The following is a 15,000-nucleotide window of genomic DNA, read 5'->3' as shown; positions in this document are numbered from 1 at the left end:
AAAACTAAAATAAATAAATCAAGCATAAAATATAAAATATAACACAAAGTCTAAAGTATGAGCTTAAAATTGGAAATAATTAGGCAACACATGAAAATGATGAAATGCAAAGCCAAAATGATGATTTTAAGAGTCCTAATAATGCATTAAAACCCAAATTTCCAGATTATGAAATCAAAATTGTAGATTTAAAATTTGAAAATTGTGACATGCTAAGCTGAAGACTAAATGACTCACAATTAATTATCCTAATTATGAGTGATAGTATCTGATTTACCTTTAGGAAACTTCCTGAGCAGCGTGTGATGAAGATTCTCAGCAGCAAACTGCGATGCTCGAGCTCCACCGTGACCATCAAACACTGCGAAATATGCCAGTCGAGACCTGAACAAGGGACAGAGAGAAACAGATAAACAGACAGACAGAATAACAGACAGACAGAACAACAGACAACCAGTCAAGGAGAACAGATACTCAGACACACAGACATAAAAACAGATATGATGACAGACAGAATGACAGAAAAACAGACAGGCAGAACTACAGAATGATGGACAGAATGACAGAACAACCGACAGAAAAACAGAAAGAGAGAATGAGAGAGTGACAGATAGTCAGAACAACAGACAGAAAGATATTCTGGCAGACAGAAAAACAAACAGAATGACAGACAGACCAACAGACAGAACAAAAGACAGACAGAACAACATACAGACAGAACGACAGACAGAACGACACAGTCAAACAGACAGAGACAGAACAGAGTGCAACAGACAGACCAAATGACAGAGCAACAGACAGACAGACAGACAGACAATCAGAACAACAAACAGATAGACAGACAAACAGACAGACAGAACAACAGACATGATAACAGACAGAACAATAGACAGAATAACTGTCAGACAGAATGACAGACAGATAGAACGACAGTATGATAAACAGACAAACAAACAGACAGGCAGAAAGACAGTCAGACAGAGCGAAAGACCGTCACAGACAGAACCACAGACAGACTGAACCACAGACAGACTGACAGACAGACTGAACCACAGACAGACAGACAGACAGAATGACAGACAGAATAACCACAGACAGACAGAATGACAGACAGACTGAACAACAGACAGACAGAACGACAGACAGACTGAACGACAGACAGACAGAACGACAGACAGACTGAACAACAGACAGAGAGAATGACAGACAGACAGAATGACAGACAGACTGAACCACAGACAGACAGAATGACAGACAGACTGAACCACAGACAGATAGAATGACAGACAGACTGAACCACAGACAGACAGAATGACAGACAGACTGAACCACAGACAGACAGACAGACAGACAGACAGACAGACAGACAGACAGAACCACAGACAGACAGAATGACAGACAGACTGAACCACAGAGAGACTGAACCACAGACAGGCAGAATGACAGACAGACTGAACCACAGACAGACAGAATGACAGACAGACTGAACCACAGAGAGACTGAACCACAGACAGACAGAATGACAGACAGACTGAACCACAGACAGACAGAATGACAGACAGACTGAACCACAGACAGACAGACTGAACCACAGACAGACTGATCCACAGACAGACAGAATGACAGACAGACTGAACCACAGACAGACAGACTGAACCACAGACAGACAGAACCACAGACAGACAGAATGACAGACAGACAGAATGACAGACAGACTGAACCACAGACAGACAGACAGACAGACAGACTGAATCACAGACAGACAGAATGACAGACAGACTGAACCACAGAGAGACTGAACCACAGACAGACAGAATGACAGACAGACTGAACCACAGACAGACAGAATGACAGACAGACTGAACCACAGACAGACAGACTGAACCACAGACAGACTGATCCACAGACAGACAGAATGACAGACAGACAGAACCACAGACAGACTGAACCACAGACAGACAGAACCACAGACAGACAGAATGACAGACAGACGGAATGACAGACAGACAGAACCACAGACAGACAGAATGACAGACAGACGGAATGACAGACAGACTGAACGACAGACAGACAGAATGCCAGACAGACTGAACGACAGACAGAATGACAGACAGACAGAATGACAGACAGACTGAACCACAGACAGACACTCACACTTGAGAGGGTAGACATGTGACGTTAAGGTCTGGCAGAAGGACGTGTGCATCCTGCATCTCTTCTCTCTCTCCACGCCTTGCTGAGACAAAACCTGTGAGCTTCGCAAAGCCTTCTGGGGAAAAATAACAGAACGACACAGAGATCATCACACATCTCCTCTCACACCAAACAAACACCAGTGTTGGGTTTGTTTATTCACTTACTAATTGCATGACTAAAACCGTATTTAAATGACCTTTCAGACACTCAGTAGGTAATTTAATATTAATTGACTTATATTAAAATTCATACCATAAATTGTGATGAACTAATTCATTGTTTCTAAACCATGTTTGACTGTCTTGATAATTATAACCTTCTATAGTTTAAAAATGTAATTATTATGCTAAAATTTAATGATGTAACATTAACCTCTCTACATTTATTTACAGAGAACTGTTGAATTTATGCGCAGTATTTAAGGCAAGTTCATTATAAGTAGGCGGCAACCTCCCGCTCTCCCTCGGGAAGCCAATAAAAAAGTAACTAAAACTGCAATTCATCGACTCGCCTCTGGGGGCTGGCTCCAGGAAATCCAGATGATTTCTGACTGCAGTGGTAAATTGGCCATTTTTACAGCTGATGAAAACATGTTTACAGCCTGCTACAAAAGATGGCTTTGGTGTATATAGCTATTATTACCCTTCATGACAACTTTGAGGGGGTGAATTTTTATGTAACTCATTCGTTTCATTTTATTAAGCTTTATTAAGTCTGCATAATTAAGGGCGTGTCCACTTGAGTGAGAGCTAGGTCTCGCTGCTCGCTGTCTCGTCACCTCAGCTGATTCCAGCTGATTAGCTGCTGAACTCGGCATATACTTCGTATTTTTGTTTTGTTTAATGTTTCTTTACACAGTCAACTGCCTTTTGGACTTATTTCCTGCAATTATCAGATACTATAGCATGCTGTGTGCACTTAATTGTGCTCTCAAACCGTTCAAGTTGCCTCCATTTCCCAGGTGAGAGAAATTATATACTTATATACCAGGGGTCACCAATCTTGTTCCTGGAGATCCAGTGCCCTGCAAGATTTAGCTCCAACTTGCCTTAACACACCTGCCTGGGTGTTTCAAGTATACCTAGTAAGACCTTGATTAGCTTGTTCAGGTGTGTTTGATTAGGGTTGAAGCTAAAATCTGCAGGGCACCAGACACCCAGGAACAATTTTGGTGATCCATGTAATATACCGTCTCTTTACATGTATTTGTTTTATTTAAGATCAATTATCATTTATAATTTTCTCTAGAGCTTAAATGCCTTTCAGAATCTGACAAATTGATTAGGTGTAGGCTATAAAACAGTCGTCTGAAGCGTTGTCATACAGTGTTATGCCTGGATTTCAAAAATAGTCTTGCATTGAAGAATTAAGTGTTTCTCCCAAAGAAAAGCCTGTCTAAGCAGAATGCTAGCAGGTGTCTGTAGTTCCACTCAAGCTCCGCCTCTTTGCCCTTGTTTGATATCCCGCCGTGGGTGCGATAACGTGGGAACAAAATGTTGACGGTTGGCCGCGCCTACTTGTAGTTTCTTTTGGGTTCTTCAGAAACCTATGGGTAACGTCACAAATACTACATCCATATCTTTTACAGTCTACGATTATAAGTAACTTTAATTAAATGACCTAAAAATGAATTTAAAATATATTTTTTCAGCAGATGAGTCATTTAATTACAGTGATTTGCTACTTTAGTACTTAATATTACACCCAACATTGACAAACAGACACACACACAAACATATATACATACAGTTGAACTCAGAATGATCAGCCCTCCTGAATTATTATCCCCCCCCCCCCCCTCCCCTGTATATTTTTCCCCATAATAGTTTTAATAACTCATCTCTAATAACTAATCTCTTTTATCTTTGCCATGATGACAGTTAATATTTGATTAGATATTTTTCAAGACACTTATATACAGCTTAAAGTGACATTTAATTAAGTTAATTAGGGTAAAGTTCGGGTAATTAAGCAAGTTATTGTATCCTCCTGAGACCCCATCCATTGACTTGTGTCCTCTGTAGTGGACATTGCATTTCATGAATTTTCTTTGAAGTCTTTGAGCCACTCTGTCAAGTCCTGTTTAATGTTCAGAGGACATCCTATGCTTTCTAGTGATATGTCATTTGATTGGCTGGCATGCTTCTAACACTGCATCCACTTCTTACACTGCATCCAAAATGGCCGACATACAAAAAAGCACATTTTAAGGGAAGGAGAGAGGCATGTAAAATTTTGCTTTTTAAATGTTTTTTACTACTATTATTACATTTATATTTGTTTATTAAAGTGTCAGGAACAATAAATTTAGCTTTCAAAGCTGTTAACTTGTTTGTGTTTCAAAATATCATCCTTTTTTAAATGTCCACTATAGTGGACACCAGGACCATCTTATTGTAATTAATTACTGCATGTTGTAGGGGGCAGAACTGAAGCAGAGAGGATTCTCTATAGGATAGTTGAGGGAGACTCTGATTTAGAGTCTGACAATCAGACAATTAGAAAATTAGAGACAATTAGAGAATGACAATCAGATTTAAATCCTCTATGTTAAATTTGTTTTGGATTAACATCACTTCTTGTTGTTTTGTTGTTTTGAGTTCGGCTCTCTTTCAGACTAAACCGTTTCAGGAATTTCAATACAAAAGGAAAAAATGGTTTTTGTTTTTGTTTTGTTACATTAATATTGGATTATTTCTTCCCTCAGGCAATCCATCTCATGAACACTTGATGGTAATAACTGTGGAACCAACATCACTACTACTATACACTTTTATACACATATACACTTATTTAACAACACACTTTACATGCCAATTTGCACATAACAGCTGCACATATAACGTTGTATATAGTAATAAACATGTACATACACTTGTCAATTTTTATATTTGCATTCACTACTTACTTGTAGGTTTTAAAATATATTTATGATCTGTTTGTTGTCCTGTCTCTGTTATCCTGTTGCACTGTAGAAGCTCTGTCACCAAAACACATTCCTCGTATGTCCGAACATACCTGGCAATAAAGCTCCTTCTGATTCTGATTCTTTACAGCCATATCCTGTACAGTTTTGTTGTCTGAGTGGCAGTCGTTTGAACTAAATATAACAGTATAACAGTGGTTTATTCTGGAGACAATCCAAAACTAATATTGCTTAAGGGGGCTAATAATATTAACCTTAAAATGGGTTTAAAACAATTAAGAGCTGCTTTTATTCTAGCTGAAATAATACAAATGAGACTTTCTCCAGAAGAAAAAATATTAGAGCAAATACTGTGAAAAATTCCTGAATCTGTTCAACATCAATCACAGAAAAAAAAAATGACAAGAGGGCGAATAATTTTGACTTCAACTGTACACACACACACACACACACACACACACACACACGCACACACACACACACACACACACACACACACACACACACACACAACCCGAAGACTCTCTGTCAGTGAACACGATGTGTGTGGAAAGCTGAAAACCTTTACAAACTTTCTTTTCCTCTTGTTTGTCATCCTGCACCTCTGTCTGCTCTGAGCTGATGCTTCTCTTCCTCTTCTCTCCTCGCTCCTCATCCGGCTGCAGGACTTTCACTGGAACTGCTCAAGAAAAAACATCATTATTAAAACCTTCACGATTAAAGCCTCAAACTGAAGAGAGAGAAAAATATGTGCAGAATCACCAATCCAATCATTCAAATGACTCCGAGTCGACTCTTTTTGTGAGAGAATCGTTTTATACAGTGCTCAGCATAAATGAGTACATTCATTCATTTTCCTTCAGCTTAGTCCCTTATTCATAAGGGGTTGCCATAGCGGAATGAACCACCAACTAATCCAGCATTGGTTTCCACAATGGATGCCCTTCCAGCTGCAACCCGGTGCTGAGAAACACCCATACACACACACTACGGCCAATTTAGTTCATCAATTCCTCTATAGCGCATGTGTTTGAACTGTGGGGGAAACCGGAGCCCCCGGAGGAAACCCACGCCAACACGGGGAGAACATGCAAATTCCACACAGAAATGCCGACTGGTCCAGCCGGGACTCGAACCAAAGACCTTCTTGCTGTGAGGCCACAGTGCTAACCACCGTGCCGCCCTAAATAAGTATATGAATGAGAATATCTTGATCCATTTCTCAGTGAATATAGGTCATATATTTTGGTGCGTTTGAACAAAACAGATTTATTAAACGCAGACATTAATATTTAAGTCACTGAACATCTTTAGAAATGGAAAGATAATACAAATTTAAATGTGTTATTTATAAATATTGGGGGAAAAAACTACAAACTACCTAATTTTATACATTTTTCCTTTCTCTTGAATTTTTCTCTTTCTAAAATGTTTAATTTAATACATTTCCCTAACCTATAAATTTGAGTGTGCTAATTTTGACCATTATCGTGAGTTATTATGTTAGATTAGCTCTAGATTTAGCTTCAGTACTGACTAGTCTAATGTATATGCACAAGCACATTATTGTAAAGCTTCCTATAAACATTCAGTTAATTGAGAGATTTGTGAGAGGTGAACTCATAAATGTTGAGCACTGTAAGATTCATCCGTCACTAGGTGTTTTTATTAAATTGGAGCTGTGTTACACACTAAATGGACGGTCATTTTCAAAACTCATAACAGGGGCTCTTCTAAAGCATCTTCATCTGTGCGTTTAGGATACTTTATAATCTTGTGAGCTGCTTAACAATGTTGAGATTCACTTGAGAAGACATTAACATATACAGTTAATTACAAACTAAATTATTCACCCTCCTGTTAAATTTGAATTATTTTTAAAACATTTCTCAAGTGCTGTTTAACAGATTATTTATCAACATTTCTAAACATAATAGTTTCAAAAACGAGTTATGATTAATAATAATGACAGCACATATCCCTGCTGAAAAATCCAGCTTAAACCAGCCTAGGCTGGTTGGCTGATTTCAGCTGGTTGACCAGCCTGGTTTTAGAGGGGTTTAAGGCTGGTCAAGCTGGTTTTAGCTAATCATTTTCCAGCCTGACCAGCTACGACCAGGCTGGAAATGGCTGGAAACCAGCCTGGAAATGGCCAAAACCCCTCTAAAACCAGGCTGGTCAACCAGCTAAAACCAGCCAACCAGCCTAGGCTGGTTTAAGCTGTTTTTTTCAATAGGGAAGATTTTGCAACATATCAGCATTCAGTTTAAAGTGTGATTTAAAGGCTTAATTAGGCAGATTATTGGAAAACATTTGTTCTGTTGCCAGTGTAAAACAATTATTTAAGATGGCTAATAATATTGTCTTAAACACTGCTTTATCTCAGCCAAATTAAAAGAAATAAGGAAAAAATATTATAGGAAATACTGTGAAAATTACAATGCTCTTGTAATCTACCCTTAGTGTATAGCACTGTATCCTGCAATATTCTCAAACTGAGAGACCATATAAAAGTTATATATATATAAAATAGGCACAATAGTCGAACATTTAGACTTTAAAACAGGCACATTCTGTAAAAATGTGTGAGGGTAATAACAATACTAAAGCTAATTCAGGCGCGTGCACTGCACTGTCCGAATGTTCACGTTTATCTGTCCAGATGACTGACTTTAACATATATAACATATGCATGATGCTTATTCTTATATAATTAGTGTGAAAATCCCACCTGGATCGTTTGTAGGTTCTGGAAGATCGTCAAATAAATCCATTTCTGGACCTAGAGTTAGCGTCTGACAAACATCAACACACACACACGCCGATCCTCTGATCAAATGGCACTCGTTTGCCAGCAGGTAAACGCGAAAAGAATTAATATTTTTATGCAGAAAAAACACAGTAGTCTGGTGTTTGTATTTCAGAGAGTAAACTGAGTAATTCAGCAGCTCGAGCAGAGGCGCGGTTTGAAACTAACGTTGTGTGTTTGAAGGCAACAGCTAACATGCTAATGCTACTTGAATTATATTAGGGGAAATCTGTGAAATTACTTTAAACTTACAACTAAACAAATTTGTAATACATGTAGGTAGCTGTTATTATAGCAACACAACAACACAGAAATATTATATGACATAGAAAAAGAAGTTTCTCCGGGAATCAGGTGCTGTTCTTGTAGAGCGATGGTTCACATTATTGCCATGCGTTGGTGGTATAGTGGTGAGCATAGCTGCCTTCCAAGCAGTTGACCCGGGTTCGATTCCCGGCCAACGCAAAACACTTTTTTTTACTTTTCTTCATGTACACTTGTTGATTTGTTAAAGTTTCTCTCTGCTTCAAAGCATTTTACAATTCATTCATTCATTTTCTGTCGGCTTAGTTCCTTTATTCATCAAGGGTTGCCACAGAATGAACCGCCAACTATTCCAGCATAATTTTACACAGTGGATGATGTCCTTCAGCCACAGCCATCCATTCACACACACACACACACACACAAATTAATACTCAAAACAAAAACAAAAAATCTGAATATCAGAACACGTGTCGAGTCTTAGACAAGAAACTGTTTAGTCCATCACAGAAACACACACATTTTTTAAAAGACTGATTATTTTAACACACAGCTAGTCACGAGTAACACACACACACATTAGTTGAGGTTGCGTGTGTCTTTCTGTGTCCATTGCACATTTTCACAGACACATTGATTATTTTTACACCCAGTTAATCATAAATAACACACACGCACGCACGCACATGCGCGCACACACAGGTTGAGATTTTGTGTGTGGCCATTACAGAAACAAACCCATTTTCACAGACATTAATTATTTTTACACACAGTTAATCATGAATAACACACACACACACTGGCTGTGGTGGTTGTGTGTGTGTTTCAGCAGTCCTGGTGGTCCAGCAGTTTGTGCAGCTCACACACCTCAGGTCTCCATCCTGCAGAGCCTCGCTCTCTGAAACCGGACAGAATTGGAGAAAGACACACACCGTCCTGCGGCATGGAGTTCGTGATGGCGTCACACAACTACACACACACACACACACACACACACACACACACACAGACACAGAGAGAGCAAGATACACAAATGTCAATGTCTTAATGTCAATTTACACTAACACTAACCTTACAGTCTGTTAAACATAATAATGAGAATGAGCTGCCTTGTAGTTGGAAAGTAGGAAAGCACAGAATTCTGCAGATTTTTTAGCCCATCATTGAGTCTAAGGGCTCTATTTTAACGAACTAGGCTAAAAGTCTAAAGCTCATGGTGTAAAAGCATTAAGGCCGTGTCTGAATCCACTTCTGATATTTTAAGCATGGATAAATCCGCTCTGTGCCCCGGCGCATGGTCTAACAGGGTTGAGCTTATTCTCTGATGAGTTCTGGGTGTGTTTTGAGCATAACCTGCATTGAACCAGTCAGAGTCTCGTCTCTCATTCCCTTTAAGAGTCAGTTGTGTCGCTCCATGCTGTATTTACTATTTACATGACGACTTTGTAAGTGTAAAAACTGAACGCTTCACTAGAGAAAACAGTTAAACACAGCATCTGCAGCGCGAGGATAAAGAACGAGCCTCCTCCATTCAGCCTCTTGACTTTCTCTTTGCTTTACTTTTACTCTTTACTCCTTTACTTTGGTGGAGTAAGGAAACGGTGGAAACTCACTCCACTGAACACATCCATTAGCCCACATATTTAATTTCCTTTGTTAAGCTCAAAGATTTGATCAAAACTATTTCTAAATTCAGTTCTAATCTCCAGCAGAGGAATAAATGAACAATTATAATGAAGTGTGGTCAAAACGCTGAGTTGTGTAATGAGTGTGTAAATGTACATGTGTGTAAATTTATATTCATTTATTTGTTCATTCATTTTCTTTATGGCTTAGTCCCTTTATTCATCAGAGATCGCCACAGTGGAATGAACCGCCAACTTATCCAGCATTTGTTTTACGCAGCGGAGGCCCTTCCACCTGCAACCCAGTACTGGGAAACACCCATACACTCTTGCATTCACATTCATACACTACGGCCAATGTGTTTGGACTGTGGGAGAAACCGGAGCACCCGAAGGAAACCCACGCCAACACGGGGAAAACATGCAAACTCCACACAGAAATGACAACTGACCCAGCCGAAGCTCGAACCAGCGACCTTCTTGCTGTGCTTCCCCACTGTGATTTTTTTGTTATGATACTCCTAAAATCATTCCGTATAAATTCTGTCTGCTCCTACTTATAATCAACAAAATGTGTTAAGGGGATCATCAAAACAAAATACGGCGGAACGACTTTATCTGTGTGTTTATCTGAAAATAACGGCACAGCAGAGTGATCATCAGGTCTAAACGCTCACCTCCTTCAGGGAAACCACTCCCACTAATCGACCCACACTGGTGACGAACGCAGAGTCCAGATTCAACACAGAGAACATGCTGTGAGTCTGTCAGAGAGAGAGAAGAACACAGATATCAGTCATTTAGCGCACACACACACATACACATACACACTCACAAACACACACACGCACACAAACACGCACACTCACACACACACATACGAACGCGTGCACTCACACACGCACACAAACACGCACACACACTCACTCAAACACACACAAACAACACACACACACAAACACAAACGCATGCACTCACACACGCACACATGCACTCACGCACGCACACACAAACACGCACACACACACGCACTCAAACACACTCACACAAACAACACGCACACTCGCACACTCACACACACGAACACATGCACTCACGGATGCACACTCAAACACACTCACACAAACAACACGCACACACACACACACACACACACACACCCAAACACAAAAACAGGCACGCACACACATGCACACACACGTACACACACAAAAACAGGCACGCACACACACACGCGCAGACACACACACACACAGTCGCTTTCACAAACACACAGTCTCTCTCATACTCACTCAAACACACACACAGCGTCTCTCCCATACTCACTCAGACACACACTCACTCACTCAAACACACACACACTCTCAAACACACTTACAAATAAACACACACACATACTGTCTCTCTCTCACACTCACTCACTCAAACACACACTCTGAAACACACACAGACACACTCTCAAACACACTGACAAATAAACACACACACACTGTCTCTTCCACACTCACTCAAACACACACACACTCTCAAACACACACACACACACACACACACACCTTGTGCAGTGTTGTTCGCTCCACCAGCTGGAAGGGGGCGGGGTCAATCTGGCAGCTGTTGAAGTTCACCTGCTCATCAAGCTGTTGCTCCTCCCACTCCTCAATCTGCACACACACATACAGAGATACTGCACATGAGAGAGAGATAGAGTGTGTGTGTGTGTGTGTGTGTGTGTGTGTGTATTAAAGTGTCCTCACCTCATGAAGTATCGTATCATCATGTGCATCCGGGTCATTCTAGAGAGACACACACACAAACTCACACACATTACACAAATATTAACACACAGTGAATCTCTGTGAACATGTTTGTAAGTGTGTGTGTGTGAGAATGAGAGAGAGAGAAAGTGTGTATGTGTGTAGGACTGTTTGTCTTTGTGAATATGTGTGAGTGTGTGTTTGACAGAGTGTGTTTGTGAATATGTGTGTGTGCATGTTGCGTAAGACTGTGAATGTGTGTGTGCTTCACTTCCTTTATGCCAGTGTATGTGTGTGTGTGAACGTATGCGTGTGCTTTTGTGTATGTTTGAGTGTGCAAGGGCCTGTGTTTGTGAGTATGTTTCACTTCCTACATGACAGTGTGTGTGTGTGTGTTTTGTGAATATGTGTGAGTGTGTGCAAGCGTGTGTATGTTTCTGAATATGTTTGTGTGTTTGTAAATATGTGTGTGAGTATGTGTAAGGGTGTGTGTTAGAGAGAGAGAGAGAGAGAGAGAGAGAGAGAGAGTGTGTGTGTGTGTGTGTGTGTGTGTCTTTGTGAATATGTTTGTGTGTTTGTGAAATGTGTGTGAGTATGTGTGTTAAGAGAGAGAGAGAGAGAGTGTTTGTGTGAATATGTGCGAGTGTGTTTCACTTCCTACATGACAGTGTGTGTTTGAGTGATTGTGTGTTTGTGTGTGTGTTAATATGTCTGCGAGTACTTGTGTGAATATGTGTGAGTGTGTGAAAGCGAGTGTATGTTTCTGAATATGAGTGTGTGTGTGTGCGTGCCTGTTTTTGTGTGTGCGAGTGTGCGTGTGTGTGAATATGCATGCGTGTGTGTGTGAGTGTGCGTGTTTGGGTGTGCTTGCGTGAGTGCATGCATTCGTGTGTGTGTGCGTGCGTAAGTGTGCACCTGTGTGTGTATGTGTATTTCACCTTCATAGCGTCAATGTCCGGCCGAGAACAGAAGCACGTCTTAAAGCTCAGGCCAGAATCATAAACATCTGAGAGAAATAACAGACACACACACACACACACACACACACACACACACACACACACACACACACACACGCACACACACGAGATGAGAGTCTCAAAGCACAAGATTCACACTTAAACTTCTCTCTAGTGTAAAAGTGTGCACTATATTATTACGCAGATCAGAATAAAGTACAAAGGAATAAAATAAAGGCATCACGGTGGCTCAGTGGTTAGCACTGTGTCCTCACAGCAAGAAGGTCTCTGGTTCGAGTTCCAGCTGGGTCAGTTGATGTTTCTGTGTGGAGTTTGCATGTTCTCCTCATGTTGGTGTGGGTTTCCTCCGGGTGCTCTGGTTTCCCCCACAGTCCGAACACATGCACTATAGGGGAATTGATGAACTAAACTGGGCGTAGTGTATGAGTGTGTGTGTGTGTGTATGTGTATGGGTGTTTCCCAGTGATGGGTTGCAGCTGGAAGGGCATCTGCTGTGTAAAACATATGCTGGATAAGTTGGCGGTTCATTCCACTGTGGTGACCCCTGATAAATAAGAAACTAAGCCGAAGGCAAATGAATGAATGAGTGAATGTTACATTTATATATATATATTCTGTCTGACCTCCTTCATGTACCCATGATACTTTTATTTTGTAAAAATGTAAAATAGAGTGAGTGTGGGTTTAGTTATTACTGTTGTTTAACTGTTCCTGGTCTGCAGTCGCTCTCTTCAGAGCAGATTTTAGAGGTGTAGAAGGAGAAACATGAGCGGAGGCAGATGAAGAGTCTTCTGTGGCCATCTAAAACACACGCACGCACGCATGCACGCACGCACACACACACACACACACACAGTGTTAAAAGGATGAAATGCTGCATGATATTGACATTTTCCTTTTGCTTGGAAAAAATAAAAAATGACAAATGAATCTGAATAATTAATAAATATTACATAAAAAATAATAAAATAATGAACAAAATAAAATAAAAACAAAAAAATAAATAAATAAAAATAAATAAATTAAAAATGAAATAAAATTATAGAATTTTAATGACGCTAAATTAAAGAATGACTAAAGTAAATTTAAATAAAATAAGACATTGACCAATTAAAACAAATTAAAATCAATTAAACAAAATATTGATCATATTAAAATCAATTAAAAATGAATACAATGGCGATGCAGTGGCGCAGTAAAGTAGTGCTTGTCGCCTCACAGCAAGAAGATCGCTGGTTCGAGCCCCCGGCTGGGTCAGTTGTCGTTTCTGTGTGGAGTTTGCATGTTCTCCCTGCGTTCACGTGGGTTTCCTCCGGGTGCTCCGGTTTCCCCCACAGACCAAAGACATGTGGTACAGGTGAATTGGGTAAGCTAAATTGTCCGTAGTGTATGTGTGTGAATGAGTGTGTATGGATATTTCCCAGAGATGAGTTGCAGCTGGAAGGGCATCCGTTGCATAAAAAACATATGCTGGATAAGTTGGCGGTTCATTCTGCTGTGGCGACCCCAGATTAATAAAGGGACTAAGCCGAAAAGAAAATGAATGAATGAAATACAATTAACAAAATGAAATAAAATATGAATTAATTTAAATAAATAGATTTTTTTTATATTTTAAATTTAGAATTTTACATAATAATTAATTAAAAATAAAATAAGAAATTAACTAAATAAATTTAAAATAAAACAATTAATAAAATTAAACAAAATAATTATCAAAATTAAATAAATACTAATTAAATAAAAATGAAAAAATGATAATGATAAAATTGGAATTAATTTAAATAAAATAATACTCAAATTAAAATAAGTTAAAATAAAATCACAAATTAATAAGATGAAAACAAAAGTGAACAAAATAAAATAATGAAACAATTAAAATTAAATAATAAAATTAACCAAATAACGAACAACTGAAAATTAAACAAAATACTAGTCAATTAAAAAAAAAATTAATTAAAAAAATGACAAAATAAAATGCTACAAAATAAATAAGAAATTAAAATTAAAATAAATATCAATTAATAAAATACACAAAATAATGATCAAATTAAAATAAAGTAAATATATTAAACTAAAAAAGAACAGCTTTTTAAAAGAAAATAATAAAAATCTAATTTAAATAAAACAAAATTACTATTATTTTATTTATTTATTTTAAATGAATTAGTGTCGTGACCTGGAAATGAACTTTGCTGTGGGCAGGTATACTGAGGCTCCGCCCCGCAGGTATTGCGCTCGCTGCATCAGGAGCGACAACAACTGAGCACGCTCAATAGAGCCCAAAAACAACATTGACTCTGGGAAACACAAACAAAAAACACACACTGATCACACACACTGATCACACACATCGATCACACACACAATAATATTCAGAATCTGTGCTTCTGTACCTGGTGGATTTCACCATGGGCACTGTCTTCAGATTCCTGAGCACAGGATC

General features: G+C 39.1%; 2 protein-coding genes and 1 non-coding gene across 4 annotated transcripts in view; 1 reads left to right on the top strand and 2 right to left on the bottom strand.

Annotated features, from left to right (window-relative positions):
• ilkap (integrin-linked kinase-associated serine/threonine phosphatase) overlaps positions 1 to 8,316 on the bottom strand; it is an 18,399-nt gene extending 10,083 nt beyond the window's left edge. The window contains exons 1-4 of one of the 2 annotated variants that reach the window (XM_056474339.1): positions 7,854 to 8,316; positions 5,685 to 5,801; positions 2,155 to 2,269; positions 278 to 384 (exon numbers count right to left, since the gene is read on the bottom strand). In XM_056474339.1, coding sequence (XP_056330314.1) covers positions 278 to 384; positions 2,155 to 2,269; positions 5,685 to 5,801; positions 7,854 to 7,896 — 382 coding nt within the window. In that variant the 5' untranslated portion in view covers positions 7,897 to 8,316. The remainder of the gene's footprint in view (positions 1 to 277; positions 385 to 2,154; positions 2,270 to 5,684; positions 5,802 to 7,853) is intronic. The other variant, XM_056474340.1, reaches the window with a different exon arrangement.
• An 8-nt stretch (positions 8,317 to 8,324) lies between these two features.
• On the top strand, positions 8,325 to 8,396 carry trnag-ucc (transfer RNA glycine (anticodon UCC)). Its single transcript has one exon. It is a non-coding gene; the product is annotated as a tRNA-Gly (tRNA).
• Positions 8,397 to 8,670: 274 nt separating this feature from the next.
• Positions 8,671 to 14,786, bottom strand: LOC130241684 (chloride channel protein 2-like). Its single transcript, XM_056473591.1, has 7 exons — positions 14,734 to 14,786; positions 13,250 to 13,355; positions 12,513 to 12,580; positions 11,575 to 11,613; positions 11,377 to 11,481; positions 10,498 to 10,584; positions 8,671 to 9,164 (listed from the first exon to the last, which is right to left on the bottom strand). Exons 2-7 carry the CDS (start codon positions 13,353 to 13,355, stop codon positions 9,021 to 9,023), a joined length of 549 nt encoding a protein of 182 aa, XP_056329566.1. The 5' UTR covers positions 14,734 to 14,786; the 3' UTR covers positions 8,671 to 9,020.
• Between the last annotated feature and the right edge of the window lie 214 nt (positions 14,787 to 15,000).

This window comes from Danio aesculapii, chromosome 15 (assembly GCF_903798145.1).
Source record: "Danio aesculapii chromosome 15, fDanAes4.1, whole genome shotgun sequence".
Lineage (NCBI taxonomy): Eukaryota > Metazoa > Chordata > Actinopteri > Cypriniformes > Danionidae > Danio > Danio aesculapii.
This window is presented reverse-complemented; position numbering and strand designations above follow the sequence as displayed.